We start from the raw sequence: 27,447 nt of genomic DNA, 5'->3' as shown, positions 1-27,447 counted from the left end.
TCTATCCATTGGCTACTATTTTGGTTAGCCTTTTTTTTTTTTTTTTCTGAGGCAATTGGGGTTAAGTGACTTGCCCAGGGTCACACAGCTAGGAAGTGTTAAGTTTCTGAAGTTAAATTTGAACTAGGGTCCTCCTGATTTCAAGGCTGGTGCTCAGTCCACTACACCACCTAGCTGCCCCTAGTTTTTTTTTTCCCCCCGAGTAATGGTTGTAATAAAAATAATAAGACTTGCCATTTATATGGCATTTTAAATGCTTTTAATGAATATCATCTCATTTTGTTCTCTCAACAATCTTAGGGAATAGATATTATAATCACATCTATTGTACATATGAAGAAATTGAGGCAGACTGAAGTTAGGTGACTTGCTTAGGGTCACATAGCCATTAAATATCTGAAACTATTTTAAATTTTGGAGGGAATGGCTAAAACCTAAATATTGTGAGTTTTGGGGAAACATCTTCCCAGAAAACTAACTTCAGAGGTGTAAGAAACAGCTCTATAGTTGTATAAATAGAGATCTTTGGTTTGGCAACAACAGGATGAGCTTTACTGATTTCTCTCTGGAAAGAGGTCTGTACTATATAAGAGATTTCCTGCTCCAGGATATTTTGATAAGACTAGCCTTAGAGAAAATCAGTATCTCACTGGAAAAACCTGATCTTTGGAACTCCTAAGACCCCAAGGTTAATATGTTCTAACCCCAAGGTTAACACATTCTCTCCAAAAGCACCTGACATCTTGCTCCTATTACTCTACCTCCCAAATAAGGAAAGTGGTTGGGCAGCTTGATAGACTTATTTTTGCCACTGATAATACTACCTTAAGGATATATAAAACTCTCTATATGTGTACATCTCCCTTTGTTTAGCATTGCTATCCACTTAGCAAATGCTTCTGAGCTACTGATGTTGAGTAAACCTTTTTATCTTCTGGACTTGCTTTCTGATTTATTGACTTCCAGTGAAGAGGACCAAGTTAGGAGGAATTATTCTCTGGAAGTATCTTAGCATTACTGTAGGTTAATGAATTCCCCCAACAAACTCAGGTCCTCCCATTTCCAGGTACAGAGCACTCTACATTGAGACACCTAACAATAATACTGCTACCTTTCATAATGTATATGATGTTTTATTGTTTTCAGAGTGCTTTTACATGCAGTCCCTGTGATCCTATTAATAGTCCTCTGAGTCAAACTGAATAGGAGGTTGTTATTACACCTGAAGAAAGTATTTCAGAGGAATTAAGTCCAGTATATCATCTTAGTACAGGAGTTGTCTGGCTAATAAGAACATGACAGTGACCACACAATTTGTGGTAAATTTTGATCACTATTTCTCACAATTTGACAAGTCTGCCTGGAGGCAAGATTATATGACTCTGATGATGAACAGAAGTTATTAACTCATGAAGGGATGAGAATCAGAATGTATAGTTAAAATAATTTAATTCATTCATCATAACATTTAATGATAAAATTTATATAGGCAAAAACCTTCTTCTTCTTCTTCTTCTTTTTTTTTTTTTTTTGATGCTTAATTATTTAACTAGCTGTCATCTATCTATTGATAGATAAAGCTGTTTATCCCCTGCCACTGGTAGTAAGAAACTGTCCTCCACAAAGAAAAGCTGCATGTAATGAATGTGTAAGCATTTATAAGTCTAATTATTGAGTAATCAGCAGATATTGCCAACATGATTAAATAGACAGAAAGTTTCAAAAATAATCTGTCATGCACAAAAAACCGAACAAATTATATTGACCTTGCTTTTTGGATACTGTCACTTTGTAGAGATTAGGAATAAAAGAAATTAATTCAGTATTTCAGTGAGTGAAGAAAACAGGAGACTTCAAGGCTGTTTTGAAGAATATTTCAGCATTCACTTAAATGCATTTTTTCAAGTATAGCTTTTTTCTATGTCAGTCATACATTTTCCTCTGTGCATTGTAACTGATGTTGAAAAAAACAATGATGAGACAGGCAGTCAGTGCTTGCTTCCCCACTGGGTACAAGGAATGGTAACTCTGCACTTCAGTGAACAGAAAAAGGAGGCAAGTCAAAAGTCTTCTTTCTCCTGACAAGCAGGAGAAACTACTACCCTACATTTTTTCTCTTGTCACAGTATCCCTTATATCCTTTCCCTCTGCTTGGATTTGGGACTAATCTTTCAATACTTTGTAACTAGAGGTTTGAAAATGTAGGATTTAGGAGATCAGGGACACTGAGGATAAAAGAAAAGCCAGTAGATGTAACAGCTGTTGAATTAAGGAGAGAAAGCTGGATAATAACAGAACAGAATAATATCAAAAGAGTTATGAGCTTACATGACAGAAAATTCCATGTACTTGAAGTTTGCCATTACAAAATGCCAGCATGACATTAAGCTGCCTTAAACATGCTGGTGATAATCCATCTTCCTTGAGCATCAATTTGTGACCCTAGTTCTGTAGTCTCTTCGATTGTCTCTAATCATCTTGAGAAGTATCATGAAATTTAAAAAATTAAAAATTATTTTGCAATTATAGGTCACAGAGTACTTTTAAAAGGGATAATGAAAATTTCTCTCCTTATATCTTCTTTCCAATCCCTTTCCCAGAAGAACCAATAGACCCTTTAGTTCAGTTCTTGAAAGAATTGTGAATCTAAGCATTGATGCTTCTGCAAACTTTTTCCCTTCAGAGAAGCCAGTCTTGAGCATAAGATAAACTGACTAAAAGACATTCATAGAAAGATAAAATAAGGAATCTTTTTGGATTTCTCCTCTCTCATTCTTTAGCATTCCAGCATCCAAACATTCTAATCAATAATCAAGCTCTGTTTATTCTCTCTTATCTATCTGTGTCACCCTAGATTTCCATTTTAATAATTTTAATGCTTTAGACTACTGCTTCTTGATCTTAACCATTTTCCCTGCTCCCTTTTGCAGATATTTAATGCTTTAGCTGTAGAGGGAATCTTGACATTCTTGTTATATGCTATTTATTCACATTGTTCCCCATGCTTAGAATCAAGGGTGTGATCCATTTATAGTTTGTCTATGTATTGTTTTATGAATCTATTTTCTCCCTTTAGGCATCTTCAAACTCTATATCCTGTGAATTATGAATTATAACTAATTGGAAAATTTTAATTTAATTTCCAAGAATTCTACCATATCTAAACAAGAAATTCTAGTTTTTTTAAACTGAAAATAAAAAAACTCAGGTTTTGCAAGATATAGTAGCTACTCTTACAATTGCTGTTCTTTTTTACCTCCAGTCTTGCAAATACATATGATCATGGAATACCTTTTATTTGTATAGATTATTTTAAATATTAGTTCAGTTCAGTTGATTATATATTCTTTTCTTTTTGTTGATCATATGAGCATTGGCTGACTTAAAAAGAGGAGCTGTTAACAGGCAGAAATGACTTGTTTACTTCATTTTGTGCAGGATATAAAATAGTAACAACAGATTTATATAGCATTTTAGAATTGACAAAGTAGTTTCCTCAAAACAACTCTGTAGGTAATATTGCAAGTTTTATTGTTCTCATTTTATAGGTGGAGATACTAAGATTTAAAGAGTCTCAGTGATTTTCTTAGCAACACATCTCCAATAAATGGCAAAGCCTCCAAATCATGTGTTCTAGCTTTATACTACATAAAGTCTTTCCATATGTTTAGTGCCACATCAACTAATCAATCAATCCACAAACATTTATTAAAGCCCACTTAGTGCCAGGCATTGTGCTAGACACTGGAGATATAGATGCAAAAATAAAACAGTCTCTGATTTCTATAAACTAATGTTTTATCAGGGGAAACTGTGTGTGTATATGTGTGTGTCTGTGTATGTGTGTATGTGTGTGTGTGTGTGTGTGTGTATCTAGTAAATGCAAAATGAAATCAAAGTAATTTTATGAAGAGGAATTAATATTTTTAATATTCTGGAGAAACAAGACAGATGGATATAATTTTAAGAATTGGAAACATCATCAATTATACATTAATTCTGTTTCAGTCTCATTACATCCTGTAGACAAGGATTTTACAACTATTCAGAACTTAAGTTCTTAATCCTTTTTTTTTTTTCTAGATATCTGACAAAACAGAGAATAGGAAATAGAGAACTGCTTACTATGCCAGGAATCATCTCTTCCAAAGGAGGAGGAAAGCATATACTATTGAGGACTTTGGGCTAGCAAGGCTCACTTTGCAGAAGTCAGGAAGAAAGATATAGTGGAAGAAATGAGAGTGCATGCTACTTCTCAATCAAAAAGTTATTCCTGAGTCATATATTAGTGGAATCTATTATAAATTATGGTGATTACTTTTTCTCTATTATGACATCTCTTGTTTTACTTAAGAGATATAATCTTGGAAAGTTATGCATAACATATTGAATCATGCATTAAACCTACCAGGGTATAAAAGTTTATATTGAAAACAATTCTATGAGTAACTATTTTTTTAAGGTTTCATTTTCATATACTTGGCTTATTTACAGAGAGACACTGGAACAATTTGGTGATTTAAATATTAACAGGTATTAGCATCAAGAGTAGTACCACCTTTGAACACAAAAGATGAAATTTTCCCCACATTTAATTGTTTTACATTGCTAAAAGATGTGAAATTGTTCAGTTAATTTTATGTACTACTTTTGTCTTTCCTTGGTTTCAACTCTGAGATTGAGGGGAAAAAAAATCCACAGAGACTTCACACAGAACTACTTTAGGGAAAATGCTTATTGCTTCCTTTCTTACTTGCTTGATATGCACAAGAAACACCTGTTCATATAAAACTCTCACTAATGGATCTTGACTATTCTTACTTAAAAAGGAACAAGGAAAGAGCAGAGACTTTGTCATCTTTGATCAGAGGAAGTTGATATTCTTTATTAGCCAACCATCTTCTTTTCATTTTTTCAGTCTCTGCTGATTGCATACATAAAGAGTTTCTGGTTTTAGTATTTACACTGTACTTACCATCAGTGCAGAGGAGTCCAGAGCGTCCATAGGGACAGAGGCAGACAGCATCTCTATTTGATTTTGGAAAACATGTAGCACCATTTCTGCATGGGTTGTTTCCACAAGTTGTAAATTGGCATAGCTTTCCTGAGTAGAGCTGCGGGCATTCACAATGCCAGTTTTCAGTGTCACTGGAAGGAGGGAAAGAAATAAAAATTTAATAGAAAGTAGACAATGTCTTACAATTAAGTTTTTTCCCCCCATGTGATCTGTGATCTTATTAGTATAATGTCCAGTGAGGAAATTTCTTCTACCAATTTATATTAGCAACTCACAGCATAAAGTCTTGGGGAATTGTTTGGGCCTCTGAGAGCTTAAATGACTTACATAGAGTCACAAAACCTGTAAATGATAAAGATAGGATTTGAACTTAGATTTTCCTGACTCTGAACTGTCAAATCTCCATTTCTCTTTTTTTATTTCTTCTTTCCCTTCTTCCCTGCCTCCTCCTTCTCAGCACCTTCTCTCTACCATTCTCTTATTGTTTTAAGACAATACTTTTTAACTTGTTTTATGTCATGGACCTTCTGGCTATCTGATTATGCCTAAGGACCTCTTCTCACAATAATATTTTTAAATGAAGAATATAAAACACATAGGTTTATAAAGAAAATAAATTATATGGAAATATAGTTATCAAATACTAAAAAAGTTGAAACCAAACCTAATCTAAAAAACTTTATGGTTCCTAGGTTAAGTACTTTTATTTTAAGAAAACATCCTATTTGTATTCTAATTAAAACAAAGTTATATCCCACTCTATCCTCACCATTTGTTTTGATATATTCTTCTTAGTTATGCCCTTCATTCTAGAAACAGATTAGACACTTTATAGATTATCTGAGGTCACAGGCCTTATTTTAGAAGCTATTCACTTTTACTTTTTAATTTATCCCTCTTTTGGTTTCACACTAGGTGATTCTTCTAGGCCTTCTCATTAAATATTTGTGGTGTTGCTTTAGTGGAATGCTTCAAATAGCCACCAAAAAAGGACTCTTGTTTTTGATTTCAAAACAGAGGATTTTAAACTCAAAATAAGCTTCCTATATTAAGGGAGAAATCCGTGCTCTGTTAAGTGTAGGACTTCTAGTAATGCTTGATGAAGGACACAGTGGGGAGCTGTAATGACTGCATTGTACACTTGCTGAAAGCATGTCTTTTTATGTCCTCTGCAGTAGCTGTTATATTATAGGTATAGTGCAGAAAAAAGCACTCTCTGCTCTGATGAGTGAATAATTTCTCAGGAAGGGAGAATAGTAGCTCCTTCTCTGCTTTTTCTTCAAACTATTAATTTTGCCCAAGTCATAGGATCAAAGATTTTGAGATATAAAGGAACTTCACAAAGTTCTCACTTGGTTCCCTTATTTTACATATGACTAAACAGAGATCAATTAAGTTATACGACTTGCCCAAAGTTAAATAAGCAGAAATATATGCTGTCCAGACATGCAAGCATGTCTGATTGATACATATAAGTTTCATCTTCACACCAAAGTCAGAAATTAGGACCCTATATATGTAAGGAAGGTAATCAAGTTAGTTATTTATTTTTAAATATTTCTATCCTTGCCATTCTGTACCAAATCTCCCTTTCTTTGATGAGGGGAATTATCTATTCCCTTTAAAAACCTAATGATGTGACATCATTCATCTGTTTTCTTCTATCAAACCTACTCTCAGAAAAGACTCTGGAATCCAAAGACTGAGTTTAAATCCTGCCTCTACTGTTTACTCCTTTCTTTTCTTTTCTTTTTTTATTTTTTGGTGACCTAAAGTAATTTTTATATCTTTCTTTTAAAAATTCTTATTAATTCATGGAATAAAATAAGCATTTTTCTAACATAGTACAATAAAAATATGATTACATTCAAATTACATTCAAAAACTTCAAATTTACCATGTACAACTTGCTGTTTCTTTGCAATATACAACAAATTATTGTGCAAAAATTTCTTTTCTTTTCTTCTTTCTTCCCCTCCCTCAACCCCAATTTTAAGATGGCTTAATTAGGCATAAATAGTTGTAGTATTTGTAAAATTCTTCTTTACATACTTCTATTTATCAATTCTTTCTCTGGATGCAGGTTGTCTTCATTTATCTTCATAGCTGATTTGGACATTTATAATAGACAAAATAACTTATTCATTCAAAGTCATTCTTAAAACAAGATTGCTGTTACTAAAATGTTACAGCATTGTTTTGATTCTGCTTATTTTGCTTTTCATTATTTCATGCAAGTCTTTCCATATTTTTCTAAAACCATTGAAGCTCATCATCTTAGATAGCACAGTAAGATTCCATCACAAAAATATACTACAACTTGCTCAGCCATTCCCCAATTGATGGGCATCTCTGCAATTTCAAGTTCTTTGCCACCATAGAGAACTGCTATAAACATTTTAGAATTCCCCTACTTTCTGCAAATTACTTAGCTTCAGCTGCACTGAACCCTAGAGAGGTTTTCTCCAGAAAACATTCTCATCACAGACTTATCCCTTATCCCAAAACACAAAAACAAAACAAATCCATCAAAACATTGGTTCTTTGTCATGCAGTGATGGTACTAAGTGATGCCACAAGAAATGAGACACCAGGGAAAGATTATGCAGAATCACATTCTTCTGTGAAGTTAATGGAGTATAGAAGGTATATAGAGATACAGCCATACCAGAGAAATTTTTCCTTCTGAAATCCAGACAATGAAGAAATCTTTCTCTGCTCTGGAATCTTACTTTTGCCTTATAAACCCTAATTATCTAAGACTCAAAGTGATCAGCCTAATTAAATCATATACAGTTCTTATTCTTTCTTAACTCTTTTGGTAGGGTTGTACTTCAATAACTTGCAGCCTAATAGCTACTGACTAGGGGGCTAACCATTTTGACAATAATGTTAGGAGCTAGTAGGTAATAGTAGTAGGGAGGAACGGAAACTTATAGAAAAACATGTACCTGAAAAACATTAAGAGAGGGACTATTCCATGCACAAACAAGCTATGTTTTCTTTGAACTCATGAACTCTTCATTAAGAGTTTGTTTTAGGTAACATATTGCCAATAAATGGACTATTTCTTTCTTCTTGAATTTAAAGATTCCTTCAAATTAAAAACTTTAAAAGAATAAAGAATAAAAAATATTCTAGAAAAATTTCAAATATATAGTAATTGTATTATGCTGTCTAAAGATTTCTGTTTGTCCAATGTGTTTATTAAGGTATGCAGATGGGGACCCCAAACTATTCCATGGTCTCTAAATCACCTATTATGGTTATCACAGTGGATCTTGTTTCTTCTTGCCTTAAATTTCATTCGAATTAGGGGAAATGGAGGCACATATCTTGTCATAAGAACGGGATCTTAAAGGAGGGAAATGATTATAATTTTGGAGATAATGATTAAGATGGAATTGAACCAGAGAATCTTTAGCCAACATCATCTTGATAACAGCTTATTCCATCTGTAATATTTTATTTTGCTAGGCACAAAAGTAATTGTGAATGAATATAATAGTTACATTTTTTAAAGAAGATTTTTATTATGACTTACTTCCTTAAAAATTAAACTTGATAAGTCCTTCTCTTTACTCCTAAATTAAAAATTTTATTTCCAAATATTCCAAAGTACTTTGTCCAAAACTTTCCTTTACAATTTTCACATTCTGTCTCAATGACTGTGAGAAAGGAATGGTGTATTCCCAGCACCAGAATATCATATTTTTATTTCTTTTGTAAGGCTAACAAACAATTACAGAATTAAATGGATATAAATTAGCATAAAACATTATACATAAACAGTGTTTTCTAGTTACAGAAGGGTCTCTGACATAGATTATTAGATTCAGAAGGGATCTAAAAAGTCATATAGTGCAACCTGTAAATGAAGAGAAATTTTATTTACAATATTTCTGAAAAATAGTCATCTCACTTAAGCTACATAATCATATTTTTAATTGAAGCTTTTTATTTTCAAATATATGCATAGATAATTTTTCAACATTGACCCTTGCAAAACTTTCTGTCCCAATTTTTCCCTTCCTTCCCCCCATCTCTTCCCCTAGGTGGCAAGTAATTCAGTATTACATAATCACATTGTGAAAGCATGAAAAATTATTACAATTCTACATTTAAGTAAACCAAGGCTCACACATATCTGTTGATTTGCTAGTGCCAAAAAGCTAGCAAATCACAAATCACAAGGACCTAGGTCTTTTAACACTGGTGTTATTTCTATTATACTATATTGGTACAGTGGATATAATAACAATTTGCTTAATCTCCGTTTGCCTTAGTTTTCTCATCTTCAAAATGGGGATAATAAAACATCTACATTCCAGGGTTGTTGTGGGGATCAAGTGAAATAATAACTACTGAGACAGCTAGGTGGCGCAATGGATAGAGCACTAGCCCTGAAATCAGGAGGACCTGAGTTCAAATCTAGCTTCAGACACTTAGTTGTGTGACCTTGCAAAAATCACCTAAATTTTGTTTGTCTCAATTTCCCCATCTATAAAATGAGCTGGAGAAGAAAATGGCAAAGTATTCCAGTATCCCGAATAGGTTCATGAGGAATTAGCCATGACTGAAAAATAACTGCATAATAACAAAACAAATTATGTGGAACTTGAATTTCAGCCTTCTCCATAAATTAGGAAATTGAGGTAGAGAGATGTCTGAACATCTTTTCCAGTAGAGATTTGGAAGCAGAGGGCTACCACCTATGTGGCAGAGCTCTATTTTTAATCATTCACTCTTATTGACAAATATTTAATGAGCACTTTTTGTATGCAAGATATTCTGCTAAATGCATGGGGAGTAGAAAGGAGTATATAAAGCAATAGTTTACAATGTAATTGATGACATTATATACCCACACATGACAAAATAATACAATTTTATATTACAATATTGTATGCTTCAATACAAGGTAGCATACAATAAATTAAGCAATATTGATGTACTGATAAACTCAAAGACCCCACTTTTGGGATAAGAACTCAGTGATAAATTCAAAGACTCTAGCTTCTGGGATAAGAACTCACTATTTGACAAAAGTTACTGGGAAAATTGGAAACTAGGCATTGACCCATACCTAACACCCTAAGGTCAAAATGGGTTCATGATTTAGATTTAAAGAAAGATACTATAAGCAAAATAGAAGAAGAAAGGATAGTGTACCTTTCAGATTTGTGGAGAAGGAAGGAATTTGTGGCCAAAGAAGAATGAGAGTACATTATGGAATGCAGAATGGATAATTTTGATTATATTAAATTAAAAAGTTTTTGTACAAACAAAACCAATGCAGACAAGATTAAAAGGGAAGCAATAAACTGGGGGAAATTTTTTATATCCAAGGATTCTGATAAAGGCCTCATTTCTAAAATATATAAAGAATTGACTTAAATTTGTAAGAATACAAGCTATTCTCCAATTGATAAATGGTCAAAGGATATGAACAGGCAATTTTCAGATGAAAAAATTAAAATAATTTCTAGTCATATGAAAAAATGCTCCAATTCACCATTGAGCAGAGAATGCAAATTAAGATAACTCTGAAGTACCACTACAAATCTCTCAGATTAGCTAAAATGACAGGAAAAGATAAATGACGAATGTTTGAGGGGATATAAAGAAAACTGGGACACTGATACTCTATTGGTAGAACTGTGAATGGATCCAACAATTCTGGAGAGCAATTTGGAACTATGCTCAAAAAGTTACCAAACTATTCATACCCTTTCACTGAGCAGTGCTTCTACTGGGCTTGTATCCCAAAGAGATTTTAAAGGAGGGAAAGGGATCCATATGTGCAAAAATGTTTGTAGCAGCCCTTTTTGTAGTGGCAAGGAATTAGAAACTGAGTAGATGCCCATCAGTTTGAGAATGGATAAGTACTTTATGATATTTGAATGTATAAGAAACAATAAGCAAGATTATTTCAGAGAGTCCTGGAGAGACTTCCAGGAATTGATGCTAAGTGAAGAGAGTAGAACCAAGATAGGAATACGATTATATGAGCAATTCTGATGGACATAGTTCTTTTCAAAAGTTAGATGATTCAGGCCAATGCCAATGGACTGGTGATGGAGAGAGCTATCTGCACCCAGAGTGAGGACTGTAGGATTGAGTGTGGATCACAACATACTACTTTTATTTTTTTGTTGTTATTGTTTGCTTGCTTTTTGTTTTCTTTCTCATTTTTTCCCCCTTTTTTGATCTGATTTTTCTGTGCAGCATGATAATTGTGGAAATATGTATAGAAAAATTGTACATGTTTAGCATATATTAGATTACTCATCATCTAGAATCTAAGGGAAGGGATGAGGGGAATGGAGAGAGAAAAAATTTGGAACACAAGGTTTTGCAAGGGTGAATGTAGAAAACTATGCACATATTTTGAAAACAAAAAGCTTTAAAAAAAAAAAGTACTAAGCTAATAATTCTCCAAGTTCATTTAGTGCAAGCAATTCTTTGAATTTGTTCTTTGTTAAAATCTGGCTCTATTACCAACTAATGATGTGATCTTGGGTAATTCATTTTATCTGAATCCCAGTTTCCATATTTATAAAATTGGTACAATAGTACCCATAATGTCTCACAAAGCTGAAATGAAAAGCAAGTGACAAAGTATTTTTAAAATGGTAAAATGTCATAGAAATAAAAGGAATGATTATAACTATTCCTCAAACATTAGCTTAACTGATTCCATGTTGTTTGCTACTCTCTTTCCCTCTTCTAATTTATGCTAGAAAGGTGAGGCTGAGGAAAACATATTTTGATATCATTATGGTTGCTAACCTTTTAAACAGATAAATTTGCTATCACATAAACTGTACATTGAACTAAAAATTGAGATTTGTATGGAAAAATTTCACTCAAGTGCTTTATCTCCAAAATACCAAGTATCTGAATATTTCTAAACATCTGGATGATTTGGCTCTGGGGAGACACAGCTTTTGTTTGATCACATAAACATAATGGGACAATGTGTCAAAAATACCATCATTAGCTTTTTCTAATGCTAAAAAATAAACCTGGGAATATATTGCAGATAAAAAGTCAACAATTTCAACTTCAAAAAAAAGGCACCCACTATTTACATAACATAGTCAGATACCAGGAAATCAGCTAGGGCTCAAAGTCCTGCATTTATTAACTGAAGAAAATAAATAACTCTTCTGACAGTCTTTACAGCTAACAGATCATTAGCACATTTCAAAGCTGGCCACCCACAGTTTCAGGACAGGGAGATTCTCAGCTGGAGAGCTTGAAGAAATGAATCCTTATGAATAATGTCTCTAGACACCTTTAAGAAATAAAATTGCTATCGGCTGCAATAGGCAATTTCTATGTATAGGCTGTTCTATTTATAGTGTCACTGCAGAGGTTTAGGAAGGAATGCAAATGAGCTGTGGAATTGCTGTAGTTCCTGAGGTACTTTGATTCTGTTTTCATGATTCTAATAACACTGCAATACAACTCAGCTAATTAAAAAGCAATAACCTTTCTTCAGGAGCTTCCTGAAAATGTTTGAACTATTGCTCCAATGTATTGTCAAGTGCATCGGGTGTATGGGAGGAATGGAAACTTGGTGGTGCTCATGCCTCAAGAACAGTTGGGGTTTTTATCTGTCTCTGAGAAAGCCGACAGAATGAATACTAGTCTTTGCAGTTGCACACCCTAGGATACTTGGCATTTTTTTCATTTTTAGCTTTTTTCTTTTAAAATGCATAAGAATAACTGAAAAAATATGAAGAACACTTTCACCCTGAGGTTCTCTGGAAAACAATTTTAGAGATACATAATATGTGCATAATGTATGCATAAATAGAGTGATCACATGGAAAATGTCCATTTGCAATTGTTACCTTTTTTATCTAATAAAGGAGAGAGCCTTTTAAGTGGAAGGAAAGAAGACTGATTTTAAAGAATTATCATAGTAACAGAAGAAAGTCATAGAATAGCAAAGAATATTCACAAAACACTAGCAATTCATAGATATTACATAAAAAGGTTTCTCAGCTTGCTGTTTCTTTGCCTAGGATCTATCTTTTCCCATTTATATGAGCTTGGTAAAGGGCAGGTGAATTTTGTGTTATGAACCTTTACTGGCTGAAACTAGAAGCTATATAATTCATTGACAAATAGGGATTTATTAGAAAATAAAAAGATATTGCATCTTTTTTTTCTGCTGCATCAGCTAAAGACATGTCATTGGATCCTTTGTGCAATACCCATCCAGAGAACATACTGAGCTTGAGGCACTATAGAATATAATTTAAGTCATGCTCTCAATAATGTGGTTGCAAAAGTTCCATTTAAAGCAAAAAGAAGGAATAATGAATAAGGTCAAAGGAGCCATATTTCAGACTACTATAACCAGGATTTACTACACAAGAAAGGCTAAATATCTGGAAAGATCTACATATATCCCTTAATCCCTAAACACAAACTAGAAGAAGCTCTAATGTAAAGGTCCTTAACCTTTTTTTCCCCCCTGTATCTAGACCTCCTTATACCATCTAGTAAAGCCTATGGACTCCTCAGAATAACTGATTTTAAATAATGAAATGAAATAATAAATTTTGGTTAGAATTTAGGGAAAATAAAGATGTATTTTGAAAATTTTGAAATCATAGACCTTTCATGGCTCTGTGGATCCCAGGTTAAGAAATCATGCCATACTAATTCACATCCAGAATAAAATACAACTTCTTATGCTTTACCTTTCATGACAAGCTGGATCTCAAAAGATTAAGAATACTGCCTGGCACATAGTGTTAAGTCATTTTTCAGAGAGTTTCTGACTCTCCATGATCCCATTTAGGGTTTTCTTGGCAGAAATACTGGAATGGTTTGCCATTTCTTTCTCCAGCTCATTTTACAGATTGCAAATTGAGGCAAACAGGGATAAGGGGCTTGCTCAGGGTCATACAGCTAATAGGCATCTGAGTCCAAATTTGAACTCAGAAAGATGTGTCTTGCACCTCCCTGATAAACAATTAGTAATACATAAAACCTTGCTCCTCCCCGGAAAACAATTGGTGATACATAAAACATACTCATTCTCTCCTTTTCCTTCCTCTCTACTTTTTCTTTCAAGGATTATTTCACATTACTTTATTCCAGGCACTCTATATTCAGTTAAATAGGCTTACTGACTCTTCTCTGGATATGACATTCCATTTCTATAATCTTTTTGCCTTTGTGCAGATTATCCCTTTCCTATGCTTAGAATATGCTTTTTTTTTTTAAACCTCTGCTTTATAAAATTCAATTTAATTAATTGAAATAAACATTTATTAAAAACTTATTATATGTCAGGTACTCTGCTACATATGGAGGATAGAAAGTAGAACAAGAAAGCTAGTCCTTCCCCTCAAATAGCTTACAAACTAAGACAACATACCACAGGAAGCTGGAAAGGGAGGATGGAGGGAACTTCAGGTGTTACCTGGTACAGGGGCATCTTGTTTCATGGAGTTAAACCAAAATAGATCTACAGCTGGAAAGTAGAAGAGTAAGTTAGAAAGTCCAGATTTTGCCCTATACAAAGGAAAGCTTTGAGAGGAGGTTAGTATTCCAGCCTCCAGCTCTTCAATTAAAGGGGATAGAAAGCTGAGGGAGTGGGAAATTATATTGAATATCTAATACTGAGTTAAACAGCAGGATGAGAAGATTTTAAGAGATCAATTTAGTCTGGGGAGTTCAAATTAGTAGAGCTTCACATAAAAAGTTTCTTTCAAAGCTCATCTGAAATATCTTTTTATAAAACAAATCTAACCTTATCTTTTCTTATCTTCCAATTGCTAGTGCACTCTACCAATAAATTATTTCAACATATTTTATATATATTTTTGTGTGCCCCAAATTCTTCAAAATTACCTAAATCCAAATATAATGAATAGAGCACTAAACTTGGAATCAGTAAGATATGGTTTGAATCCTATTTAAGACACTACCTTTGTGACTTTCATTTAACTTCTCTGACCTTGTTTCTTCATCTGTGAATGACAGAGTTGAATTAAATGACCTCTCAGGTTCCTCCCAGATGTAAATCTATAATCCTTAACTATTTCATTTTTATTTCAGTATTCTTAATGTTTAGAATCCTAGGAACTTTATGAGTACTTGCTAAAATAAATTCAATATCTCAAGAAATAGCTGTGTGTGTGTTATGTGTTTGTATGGGGCGTGTGTGTGTGTGTGTGTGTGTGTGTGTGTGTGTGTGTATATATATATATATATATATATATATTATTTTTTTTTTTTGCTATATAATTTTGAGGTTTGTCTTAATATGGACAAAACTGGCATTAAAACTGAAAAAGGAGGAAGAAAAGGAGGAAGAAAACAGACTGGATCATAGAAATTTAGGATTGGAAGACCTCTTAGTGTTTACCAAGTTCAAGAATTCCCAGCATAACACACTATTGGACATCCAGTCTTTGCTTGCAAGAGCCCATTACTTTCTGAAATAACTTATCACAGATTTATTCAACCAGTTTTACTCATTAATTATTTTTCCTGTCATTAATACTAAATTTGCCTCTTTCAAATTTCTGCCTTTTGCTTCTGGTACTGCCCACTGGGACTAAACTCAAGAAAATACATAGACTAGATTAGTTATGCTCTCTGAGTCTCATCTTACATAAAATAAACATCTTTAATTACTTCAACTGGTTCTTATAAGATCTGATTTTAAAGTCTTTCATGAAGATGGTTGCTCTTCTTTGCATATTCATTAGTTAATCACTGTCTTCCTTAAAGTGTAGCATCCAGAATGGACCACGATGTTCTAAAATGGTCTAATTACAGTAGGATATAGATAACTTATCTTTTTTTTAAAAAAACAGTAATAAGTTTACTTATTTTTAATACACATAGTTTTATGAATCATATTGGGAGAGAAAAATCAGAAGAAAAGGGAAAAATTGGGAGAGATAAAAAAACAGAAAAAAGAAGTGAACATAACTTGTGTTGATTTACATTTAGTCTCCTTAGTTCTTTTTCTGGATGCAGATGACATTTTCTGTCCAAAGTCTATTGGGACTGTTTCAGATCACTGAACTATTGAGAAGAAGCAAGCCTTTCATAATTGATTATTGTACATCCTTACTGTTATTGTGGACAATGTATTCCTGGTTCTGCTTGTTTTGCTCACCATCAGTTCATGTAAATCTTCCCAGTCCTTTCTATAATCAGCTTGTTCATCATTTTTTTATAGAACAATAATATTCCATTACCTTCACGTACCTCAACTTATTCAGCCATTCCCCAATTGATGGACATCCACTTCTTTTCCAATTCTTTGCTACCACAAAAAGAGCTGCTACAAACATTTTTCCACATGTGAGTCCTTTTCTGTCCTTTGTGATTTCCTTGGGATACAGACAGACTCAGTATTGGCACTGCTGGATCAAAGAGTATACACAGTTTTATAGCCCTTTGGCTATATCCAGATTGCTCTCCAGAATGGTTAAATCCTTTCACAACTCCACAAACAATGCATTAGTGTCCAGTTTTCCCACATCCCCTCCAACATTTATCATTATATTTTCCTGTCATTTTAGCCAATCTGACAGGTGTGAGGTGGTATCTCAGAGTTGTTTTAATTGCATTTCTCTAATCAATAGTGATTTAGAGCATTTTTTTTCATATGACTAGAAATGGTTTTAATTTCTTAATCTGAAAATTATTTTTAATATCTTTTGGTCATTTATCAATTGAGGAATGATTTGTATTCTTATAAATTTGACATAGTTCTTTATTTTATAAATGAGACCTTTATTAGAAATACTTTCTATAAACATTTTTTCCCCTAGCTTTATACTTCCTTTTATTCCTGTTTCTTTGGTTTTATTTGTGCAAAACCTTTTTAATTTAATGTAATAAAAGTTGACCATTTTGTCTTTCAGAATGTTCTCTAGCTTTTCTTTAGTCATAAATTTTCATAAATTTGTTTATGGTATCATCTTTATGCCCAAATCATGTATCCATTTTGAACTTATTTTGCTTGGGGTGTGAGATGTACATCAACGCTAATTTTCTTACATACTATTTTCCAGTTTTCCCAGCAATTTTTGTCAAATAGTGAGTTCTTATTCCAGAGGCTGGAGTTTAGGGATTTATCAAATACTAGATTGTTATAAGCTTTGATTATTGTGTCATGTGTACTATTTATTCCACTGATCCACCACTCTATTTCTTAGCCAGTACCAAATGGTTTTGATGACTGCTGCTTTATAAGATAGTTTTATGTTTGATACTACTAAGCCATCATCCTTCATATTTTTTTTCATTAATTCCCTTGATATTCTTGACCTTTTGTTCTCCCAGATGAATTTTGTTACTGTTTTTTCTAGTTCTATAAAATGATGTTTTGTCAGACTTTGATTGCTATGGCACTGAACAATTTAGGCAGAATCGTAATTTTTATTATACTAATTCAGCCTAGCCATGAACAATTGCTATTTTTCCAGTTGTTTAAATCTTATTTTATTTGTGTGAGAAGTGTTTTGTAATTGTGTTCATTTAGTTCTTGAGTTTGTCTTGGCAGGTAGCTATAGTAATTTTAAATTGAATTTATCTCTTGCTGATGGAATTTGTCAGTAATATATAAAAATGCTGATGATTTGTATGGGTTTATTTTATATCCTGCAACTTTGCTAAAACTGCATTGTTCTAGTAGGTTCTTGGATGATTTTCTAGGATTCTCTAAATATATTATTATATCATCTGCAAAGAATGATAATTTTATTTCCTAATTGCCTATTCTAACTCCTTTAATTTCTTTTTCTTTTCTTACTGCTAAAGCCAACATTTCTAGTACAATATTGAATAATAATGGTCATAATGGGCATCCTTGTTCCAACTCTGATCTTACTAGGAATATGTCCAGCTACTCTCCATTATAAATAATGCTTACTATAGATTTTACAGAGATACTGCTTATTATTTTAAGGAAAGCTCCCTTTAGCCCTATACTCTCTGGTGTTTTTAATAGGGTGCTCTAATTTGTCAAAAGCTTTTTCTGCATATATTGAGATTATCATATAATTTCTGTTGGTTTTGTAATTGGTATGGTCAATTAAGATTATAGTTTTTCTGATATTGAACCAGTCCTGCATTCCTGGTATAAATCCTACTTGGTCATAGTGTATTATCCTTCTGATAAGTTTCTCTTATCTTTTTGCTAATATTTCATTTAAATTTTTTTGCATCAATAATTATTAAGGAGATTGGTAATTTTCTTTCTCTGTTTTGGCCTTTCCTGGTTTAGGTATTGGAATTAGAATTAATTGTTCATATTCCAGGAAAGTATATTCTCTTGATCGAGTTCTACTAAATTAGCTTTTATAACTGCCATATCATATTGAGCTTAGAGTCCCCCAAAATTCCCAGATTGTTGAGGTATGAGAAATGAGAGCTGAAAGATCCCCTGACAGCAATGAAATCCCCTGGCCGATGTTGCAGGCTTTTGTGAAAGAATTCTCAATCCTGAAATGTGGGTTTGTGACAAAATGGGTTTATTACACTGAGAAATAACTTCCTCAGCGGGCTAAATATGAAAGGATCTTTAGCAAAGGTTTTAGCACAGATGGTTTTTTACTGAGAAGAACCAATTTTTCAGTGGGCTTTCCTGACTAGGAATTGGTGAAGTTTGGGGTTTCATCATTTGATTATATCGGGTTTTTTTGGAGTTTTCCCTATGAACAGGAAGGTGGGGCACTTCCCAGAGGGCAGGAGGTTTTGAGACCGAGACCACCCTTCCTCCAAAGATTACAGTTTACATCAATATATCTTTCAGACAGGTAATCTAAGATCCATATTTTTCCCCCCATGGTAATTTATTGTTTGAATTTAAGTATACAACTTTGTATTTATTTCTGTTGAATTTTATTTTACTAGATTCAGTTGAGTGGTTCAAGACCCGTCAATGTTTTTTTGGGGTTTTGTCATCAAAAATATTAGTTATTTCTCCCATATTTGTGTTATATTCAAATACATATGTATTTATGTATGTAACCCAAAGACTAGTGAAGAGATGCATAATGGGTATGAACAAATTATATTGTATTTCAAATTAATTAAAAAATGTTTTTGAGGAAATGTATGACTGGAAAAGAAAAAGGGGCTAGTCATGAGGAGAAATCAAAGAATCTCAACATCCAGAGTTCTCCAATTGAACCAATTTTCAAAAGACATAAATGAAGGCCCCTGGGACATAGGTTGGTTCCCTTCTGGAAGAATAGGTTCAACAATTACTGAGTTTGAGATATAAGGGATGAATGAGCTGAAATCTATACCAATAGAGGGAATATTTATATTAATGAGATAATGGAACAATTATTGTATAGCAATATATGTCCTACAGGAATACATCTTTTTAATGTCATAGTGACAGTACTCTGTTTTTTTATTATCAAGGTAAAGTTTGTGTTGGGTTACTCACTAAATCTAGTCTTTGCCAATCTATTTTACATAATAATGCTTGAATATACCAGAACATCACAAAAATAAGACAATCGGCAATAGATTTTGGGATAATTACTTAGATGTTTCTACATTTTAACTTTGGCAGGACATGGTAATACTTATTATGCCTGATCCTCTAGAGTATATGCTGTTGTTTATTCTTTGGTTTTTTAATGTATTTATATTTATTTTAGTTATTTAATATTTTCCCCAGTTACATTCAAAACAAAAAAAAATTTTTTTTGCATTTGTTTTAAAATGTTTTGAATTCTAGATTTTCTCCCTTATCCCCACTCACAATTAAGAAAGCACATGTGAAGTTATGCAAAATATCTCCATAAAAGTCAAATTGTGAAAGAAATTATAGATCTCTCATCTTAATGAAAATAAAAACCCTTAAGAAAATTTGAGTTAAAAAGAGAGAAAGAGAGAATGCCTCAATCTGTATTCAGACACAATCAGTTCCTTCTTTGGGCGATAGAATTTTTCATCATATGTCCTTTAGATTAGTTCAAAGAGGACCATTGACATTCTAGGGTGAATTGGATTCAAGTGAGGCAAAGTTATATGAAGCTGTAAGCCTTATTCTCTCTTCCAGAGTCATTGAAATATAGAGGAAAGACAAAAATCTGGATGACTGGTGGAAGGCCTTGGTGTTTGATATCTGATTAAGTTTTAAGCCCTTCATAGTGTATACTTTAGTGATCTTCATGGCTGTTTAAACAAATTGTTCTCATTGCCTGTTCCTCTGGGGGATGTCTTCATGTACTTGGAGTAGATTTCCCCCTTCCTTCACCCCAATTTACCAAAATTATTTGAAGTTCATTGATTACCTTTAACCTGGTTTAATCTGTTGAGATGGTTTGTTAGGGTGTGGTTACTGTGCATATTACAGTTTCTTGGAGACACAGGTGAGAGCTGAATACCAGGTAGACACCAGAGGCAACTCCAAAGAGGGCTCAGCAAGCCCTTCTAAAGTGCACAAAAGTGCTAGACTTTCTTGAACACTCATATACCCCCTAAGACACATAAATAGATATAAAGCATATAAATTAGCTACTGAGACTGATTTCAACTCACTGTAAAGTAGTACTCTTCTATGATTAGCATTCTCCAAAACTGGCTGCCTTTGGAAGTAGCAAATTACATATAAAATTGCATAATTCTGGAAATCTTCAACTAGAACTTGAGTTCCAAATGTTATATCACAGATTCCTAGGCTGAAAAGTATTGGAATGGCTAAAAGGATTATTATTTAGTTGTGCCTGAGGCAACAGGAAGATCAGAAAAGAGATGGAAACAGCTTAAGATGGATGTAATCTTAATAGAAAGGAAGATGAGGATGACTCATTCAACTATGATTTTGTTTTTGTTTCTCTTCCAAGGATAAAGTGATTGGGATAAGAAAGAACACAAACATTTAATAGAGAATATGGGCTTAGAAAGAAAGTATAAACCTGCCTTCAATGTATTCAAAGCATCAGGTATCACCAATTATATCAGAACAGCATCCTAGGTATTGAAAGGACTTGCAGAAATTACTGAAACCTGCCAATGATTTTGTTAAGAATCCTGAAAAGTGTGGGAGTTCCTTCAAAACTGGAAAGGGGGAAATGTCCTAGTTTTTAAGACAGGAAATATGTAGAGCTTATTTGGGTCTAAGTATGACTTCTAAATCTTGAGAACTTACAGAATATATTATTAAAGTAACAGCTGATATGTATTTAGAAAGGGGAAACAGCAGTTGTAAAAAGTCAACATGGATTTATCAAAAATAGATTATGATATATTAATCTTTTTTCCTTTCTTGATAGGTTGATTATAGAGGTAGAAAAGAGGAATACTATAGACAGTAAACTTAGAAGGCAGCAAAGCATTCAGCAAATCTTTTATACCATTTTTGTTTACACATTGGAGAATGGGCTAAATGATTTACAGTTAGGAATATTTAGAACTAGTTGGATGGCAGGCCACCAAGATAGTCACCAAATTAACTTGGAAAGACAACTTAGTTTGCTAATGGGTGAGTAGAGAGGAGTAAATATAATTCCTGAAATACTCACTAATGAAAAAAATCCAATTCCTTGGATTGGAATCCCTCAGATAATACAATGCACCATTGGTGATATCTACAAACAACTATACCTCACTTTTTGTAAAAGCAAGGAAATATGTTCAAGGTAACTTTTTTCTATTATGGCATCTAGGGGGATGAGCAGATAGAGTGAGGGACTTGGAACCAGAAAGTCTCAAGTTTGAATCTTGTCTCAGACTAGCATGCGACTCTAGGTAAAACACTTAATTCCTTTAGCCTCACTTTTTCATTTCTAAAATGGGAATAATAATTGTATCTCCCTTGCAAGTTGTTGTGAGAATCAAATGAGGTAATACATACATAGTACTTTGCAAATCTCAAAGTACTACACCAATATTAGTTATTATTATAGCTAGTATTATTATATTTTTAAGAGAAAATCTAGGTTTTTATTTGGAACTTCATTTTCACTGGAAAACTTTGATTTTTCTCTAGCATCAAATTTTTGTATATGTAGGGCACTGGATCAAAGTAATATTTTCTATAAAATTATAAAAATTGGGTACAAAGAATAGTCAAGTTGAAAACCTGCTTTCCTATAAAATGGACTGTTGATAATAAATCACAGAAATGCTGGCTTTTAAATGAATGTGCCTCTTGTTTTTTTTGTTTCCTGAAAGGGATAATTTGAGTTTTAAATATAAGAGGTTGAAAGTAGCTTCAGGCTTTTTCAATTAAAAGTTTTAGTTTTCAACTTCTTTGTGCTGTAAAGGTCTAAACCTTTTCCTTTAAAGGGATACCATGATGTTAAAATGGACTGTCCTTATTTCTTGGAAAACTTCCTGTAATGAACAACCTCTATCAAAAAAAAAAAAAAAAAAAAAAAAAAAAAAGGATCCTATTGAAGGGGGATTTCTCAGATCACTGACCTTACTCAGGGCAAAGGACAATTTTAAAAAAGACATTCATACCTAGGTTGGCAACATTTTTTTTTTGACACTCCATTATGTGTGTGACAATCCAAAATTAAATGTATCCAAAAAAACTTAGCAGTCAACCTTCCCTGCTGTTTCAATTAGTTTTTTCTCAATTACTCCATCAAGATGAGATTCCACAATTTGGGGGGCTCATTTGAAGCATCTCTGCTAACAGTTTATTATTTTGAAAGCTCCAATGGCTTACGATAAAATGCATTTCCATCTGCAGGAAGCAATTCTTAAATTGCTTTACTCAACAAATCCACAACTGACAAGAGCACTACTGAAAAGGAGTCAAATGAATTTGGGAAAAGGACTACCAAATGAGACTCATAAAATTCTTGCTCCCTCTATGAAGAGGATCACTGAATGGCAAGGACAGATTACTGTTCAATCAAGGTTCACATGAAGTGCTATTAATTTCTTTCAAGTATAGAATGACTTTGTGTGAAACAGTGGTATAACCATTTAATTGAATTTCAGCTATTTTATAAGTTCTATAGGAAAGCTTAAACTTTGTGTAAACAAATCCTTAAGATATAATAAATAGCAAAGGAAAGATTCTAGAGTTAAATGCATTTACTTCTTTCTTAAAGACCTTTAAGTCAAAACAAGAAAAAGTTTTCAAAAAAATCTGTCACTGGTTAAGAAAAAGAGTGATGGATAAGTGGAATAGATAAGCTATAAATAACATTATAGCATATGAACATAGAATACTGTATATGATAAACCCAAAGATCTAAGATTTTGGAACAAAAACTCATTATTTGACAAAAGCTGCTGGGAAAACTGGAAAAAAGTATGATAGAAACTACCAATACCTTACACCAAGATAAGGTCAAAATGGGTACATGATTTACACGTAAAGGGCAATATCATAAACAAATTAAGAGATTATAAAACAGTTTATCTGTCAGATTTATGGATAAGGGAAGAATTTAGGTCCAAAGAAAATATAGAGAACATTACAAAATGCAAAATAAATGTTTGATTATATAAAATAAAAAGCTTTTGCACAAACAAAATCAATGCAATCCAGAATGATAAGGAAAGCAGAAAACTGGGAAATTTTTTTTCGATAAGTATCTCTGATAATGTCTTTATTTCTCAAATATAGAGAATTGAGTTGTATTTATAAAAAAAATACAAATTATTTTCCAGTTGATAAATAACCAAAGGATGTAAGCAACAGTTTTCAGATTTAAAAAATCAAAGCTATTTATAGTCATATGAAAAAAATGCTCAAAATCACCATTAATTAGAGAAATGCAAATTATAACAATTATGCAGCACTTCACACCTATCAAGAGTGGCTAATATTACAAAAAAGGAAAATGTTTGGGAGGATGTGGAAAAACTGAGACACTAATGCACTATTAGTAGAGTTGAAAGCTGGTCCAAACATTCTGGAGAGGGCTATAAAACTCTGCAAACCTTTTGATTTAGCCAAACCACTGCTAGGTCTATGTCCCAAAGATATCTCCTTTCCACCCTCCCCCTCCCCCACAAGGTAAAAAGAACCAATTTATACTAAAATATTTATAGAAGCTTTTTGTGTGTGTGTGTGTGTGTGTGTGTGTGAGGCCTAAAAATTAAAAATGAAAGGAATGCCCATCAATTGGGGAATGGCTAAACAAGCTGTGGTATAAGATAGTAATGGAATATTATTATGCTATAAGAAACGACCCTGCAGGACGATTTCAGAAAAATCTGGAAAGATTACATGAACTGATGTTTAGTAAAGTGAAAAGAACCAGGAGAATGTTAACATTAGCAATAATATTATTCAATAAACTATGAGTGACTTAGTTATTCGAAGCTATACAATGAACCAAGACAATTCCAAAGGAGTAATGATGAAGCACACTATTTGCCTCTAGAAAAAGAACTAACTCTGAATACAGAATGAATACATTCCCCAGAATGCCATTTTTCTTTCTTTCATTTTTTTTTCATTTACTCGAGTCTTCTTATATAAAATAAGTAATATGGAATTACTTATTACTTAAATAACTACACATTTATGCTTATATTTGCTTACCATCTCAGGAAGTAGAGAGGAGAGAAAGGCAGGGAGGCATAGAATTTGGAACTCAAAACTTTAAATAAAAATGTTAAAATAAAGCTTTTGTGACTCTCAATAACTTCAATCATCAAATAAGAATTCCCATGTTTGGTACATAAAAGTCTTTTATGTCTGCATCCTACCACTCTAGGTTTAATGAGCATTTGCTTTGAATTCTAGGCAAACTGGCTTAATGGTTTTTCTTGGCAGATGCCATTCTATTTCCTGTTCCATGCTTTTGCAAAGATGATATATCACCCAAAGATTTTGCAATTTTAGTGTTTTATCTATTTACATTTTATTCTTTCCCTCTTCTCCTTCCCCCACTTCCCTCAAAGTAAAATAAAAATCCCTTGAAGGTAAGGACCTTTATGCTTTTGTTTTTCTGTCCTCAGTTCTTAACATAGTGTGTGACACATAGAAGTTTAAAATGCCTTATTGAATTAAATTTAAAGCAGTATTATAATATATATATATATATATATATATATATATATATATTTTTTTATATATATATAAAGCACTCTCTCATCCTCATCCTAAATGACCAATGTTTGTTTAATATTATTGCTATAGGATAATAGATTTAGAATTCAAAGAGACCTTAGAGGTCATCTTGTCCAACTCTTTTATTCTAGTTCTACAGAAGAGGAAGCTAAGGCTCAAAGCAGTAAAATAACTAGCTTGGTTAGTAATTATTAGAGTTGGGATGTGAACCTAGATACTCTGACTTTAAAACCACATCCTTTTCTAGTGTCCTATGATGATTATAATGTGTAGCTGGAGGGACAACCTATTGAATTATTTCCAAATCTCATTTAGGGGTTGAGTATAAATCCTATCCATAATAAAGATAAAAGTAAGGCTTGAAAACCTTTGTCTAACTAACTCTGTAGTTTCCCACCTGTTTAATAGAAAATGAAGGGGGGTAAATGAAGTGCTACAAGGAAAATGAAAAACGAGTTATAACCTTGTTTAATCACATTTATTGAGCTGGGGTATTGTTACCCTTGGGAATTGAGAAAAGGTTGACTATTCTATATGATTTTTTTAAAGAAAGAATACCATTTATCTTAATATTGTGTCAGCCCTTTCTAGGAAGAGATTTAGCCTTTTCTGAAGGAAAGAAGTGACAGAATAAAACTTTTAATTGAAAAAGCCTGAAGCTATGTTCGACTTTTGATATTTAAAAATCAAGTTATCTCATTTAAAAAAAAAAAAAAAGAAAGAAAGGACCATCTTATCTGAAACTTGTGCAGTGAACAAATATCTATAAGAAGTCACATTATTAAATTTGAGAGTGCCTTAATGCTTTCTGTGTGGAAATCATTTCATTCACCATTTAACAAACATTTATTAAGCAATGTACCTAACTGACAAGTATATAGAAAATTAAACAGAAAATGTATCCTAAGGAATTTCTAAGGAGTGTGTGTGTGTGTGTGTGTGTGTGTGTGTGTGTGTGTGTGTGTGTATGTGGTAGGGGGGAGTCAAGAATCCTAGCAATTGAGGAAATGAGGATGGGCTGTCCAGAGGAAATGACACTTAAAATGATCTTTGAAGCCAGCTAATGGCTTATGAGGTAAGGGTAATTTCAAACATGGTGCATGTACTGTGCAGCAACAAAGAGGTGGTTGACAGAATGTAATGTTTGTTGAAATAGAAGATCCAAAGGAGAGAACTGTGCAATAAGGTGGTTGAAGTTGGCAGGAGAGGAATTGAAAAAAAGATTTAAAAGCCAAATGGAAGATTTCTATTTAATCCTAAAGGAAAGTGGAAGTCCCTACAACTTCTTGAACAGGACAGTACCATGGTCAGATCCATGGTTCAATTACATAAATATGACAACTGGGTAGAAGATAGATTTGAAATGGAAGAGATTTGAAGCAGGGAGCCTGGTTGGGAGGTCATTCTCATAGTTCAGGCCCAAGTAATAAGGCTTTAAACTAGGGTGGTAAAAATATGAATGTAGAGAAAATATAGGAGTATAATATATTGTGGAAGTATAATTGACAAAATTTGGCCTCAGATTGGATATGAAAAGATATGGGAAAAAAAAAAGAGTTGAAGATGCCTCCCAATAAGGAAAGATAATATGTTCTGCTCTGGATACGTTGAGTCTGAAATGCCTACAATGCAAATAATTGGAGATGTTTAATGGGCAGTTGATGATAGATTTGAATTTAGGAGGACTGAGGTTGGATCTGTAGAAGAGTTGGGAATCATTTACATATAGATAGATTTTGAGTTTACTATTCATATTACAAAAGTTGTTTTTCCACTTAAAAATAAAGTTTGCCATCAGATTCTTTTAAATTGGCAGCCTCCCTAGTTCATTTAAGATATAATTTAATTAGTAATTTTATGTGCATGAATTAGGGAACATATCCACTTCCCAAAGGAAGGAAAACTAATAATTTATTTCAATACATTTTAGTCCTTGCTCCTAAATTAAAAAAAATATATACAGAATGTATAGTGATTTACAGGAAATCATTTTATTTTCCTCTAGCCTCCAGTGACTCCTTATCATCCCCAGAATCAAATATAAAATCTTCTATTTGATGCTTAAAGCCTTGCTCCCCACTTCCAGTCTTCTCATTCCTTATACAACACTCCAACCCCTCTAAGCCTGTGATCCAAAAATGCCCCCCACCCTAATGTTCCTTGAATAACACATCTCCTGACTCTGGATAACTGGAGTTTATTTCAATGGCTATCTCTGATGCTGGGAATGCTCTGCCTCCTGTATATCCTGGCTTCCTTCAAATCTGAGCTAATATACTTCACCTTCTACAGAAAGTTTTAGCAATTCCTCTGAATTCTAGTGCTTCAATTTCTCTTAATTCTAGTGCCTTTCCTCTGTTGTTTATGACTTATC

The 27,447-nt window shown here is 33.0% G+C and overlaps 1 protein-coding gene across 1 annotated transcript in view; it reads right to left on the bottom strand.

The window, feature by feature from the left end:
• EYS (eyes shut homolog) overlaps positions 1 to 27,447 on the bottom strand; it is a 401,433-nt gene that overhangs the window by 137,867 nt on the left and 236,119 nt on the right. The window contains exon 6 of the mRNA XM_074310593.1: positions 4,976 to 5,148. Coding sequence (XP_074166694.1) covers positions 4,976 to 5,148 — 173 coding nt within the window. The remainder of the gene's footprint in view (positions 1 to 4,975; positions 5,149 to 27,447) is intronic.

This window comes from Sminthopsis crassicaudata, chromosome 4 (genome assembly GCF_048593235.1).
Source record: "Sminthopsis crassicaudata isolate SCR6 chromosome 4, ASM4859323v1, whole genome shotgun sequence".
In the NCBI taxonomy this organism is placed as follows: Eukaryota; Metazoa; Chordata; class Mammalia; order Dasyuromorphia; family Dasyuridae; genus Sminthopsis; species Sminthopsis crassicaudata.
The sequence above is the reverse complement of the archived record's forward strand: the minus strand, read 5'-3'. Positions and strand labels throughout refer to the sequence as shown.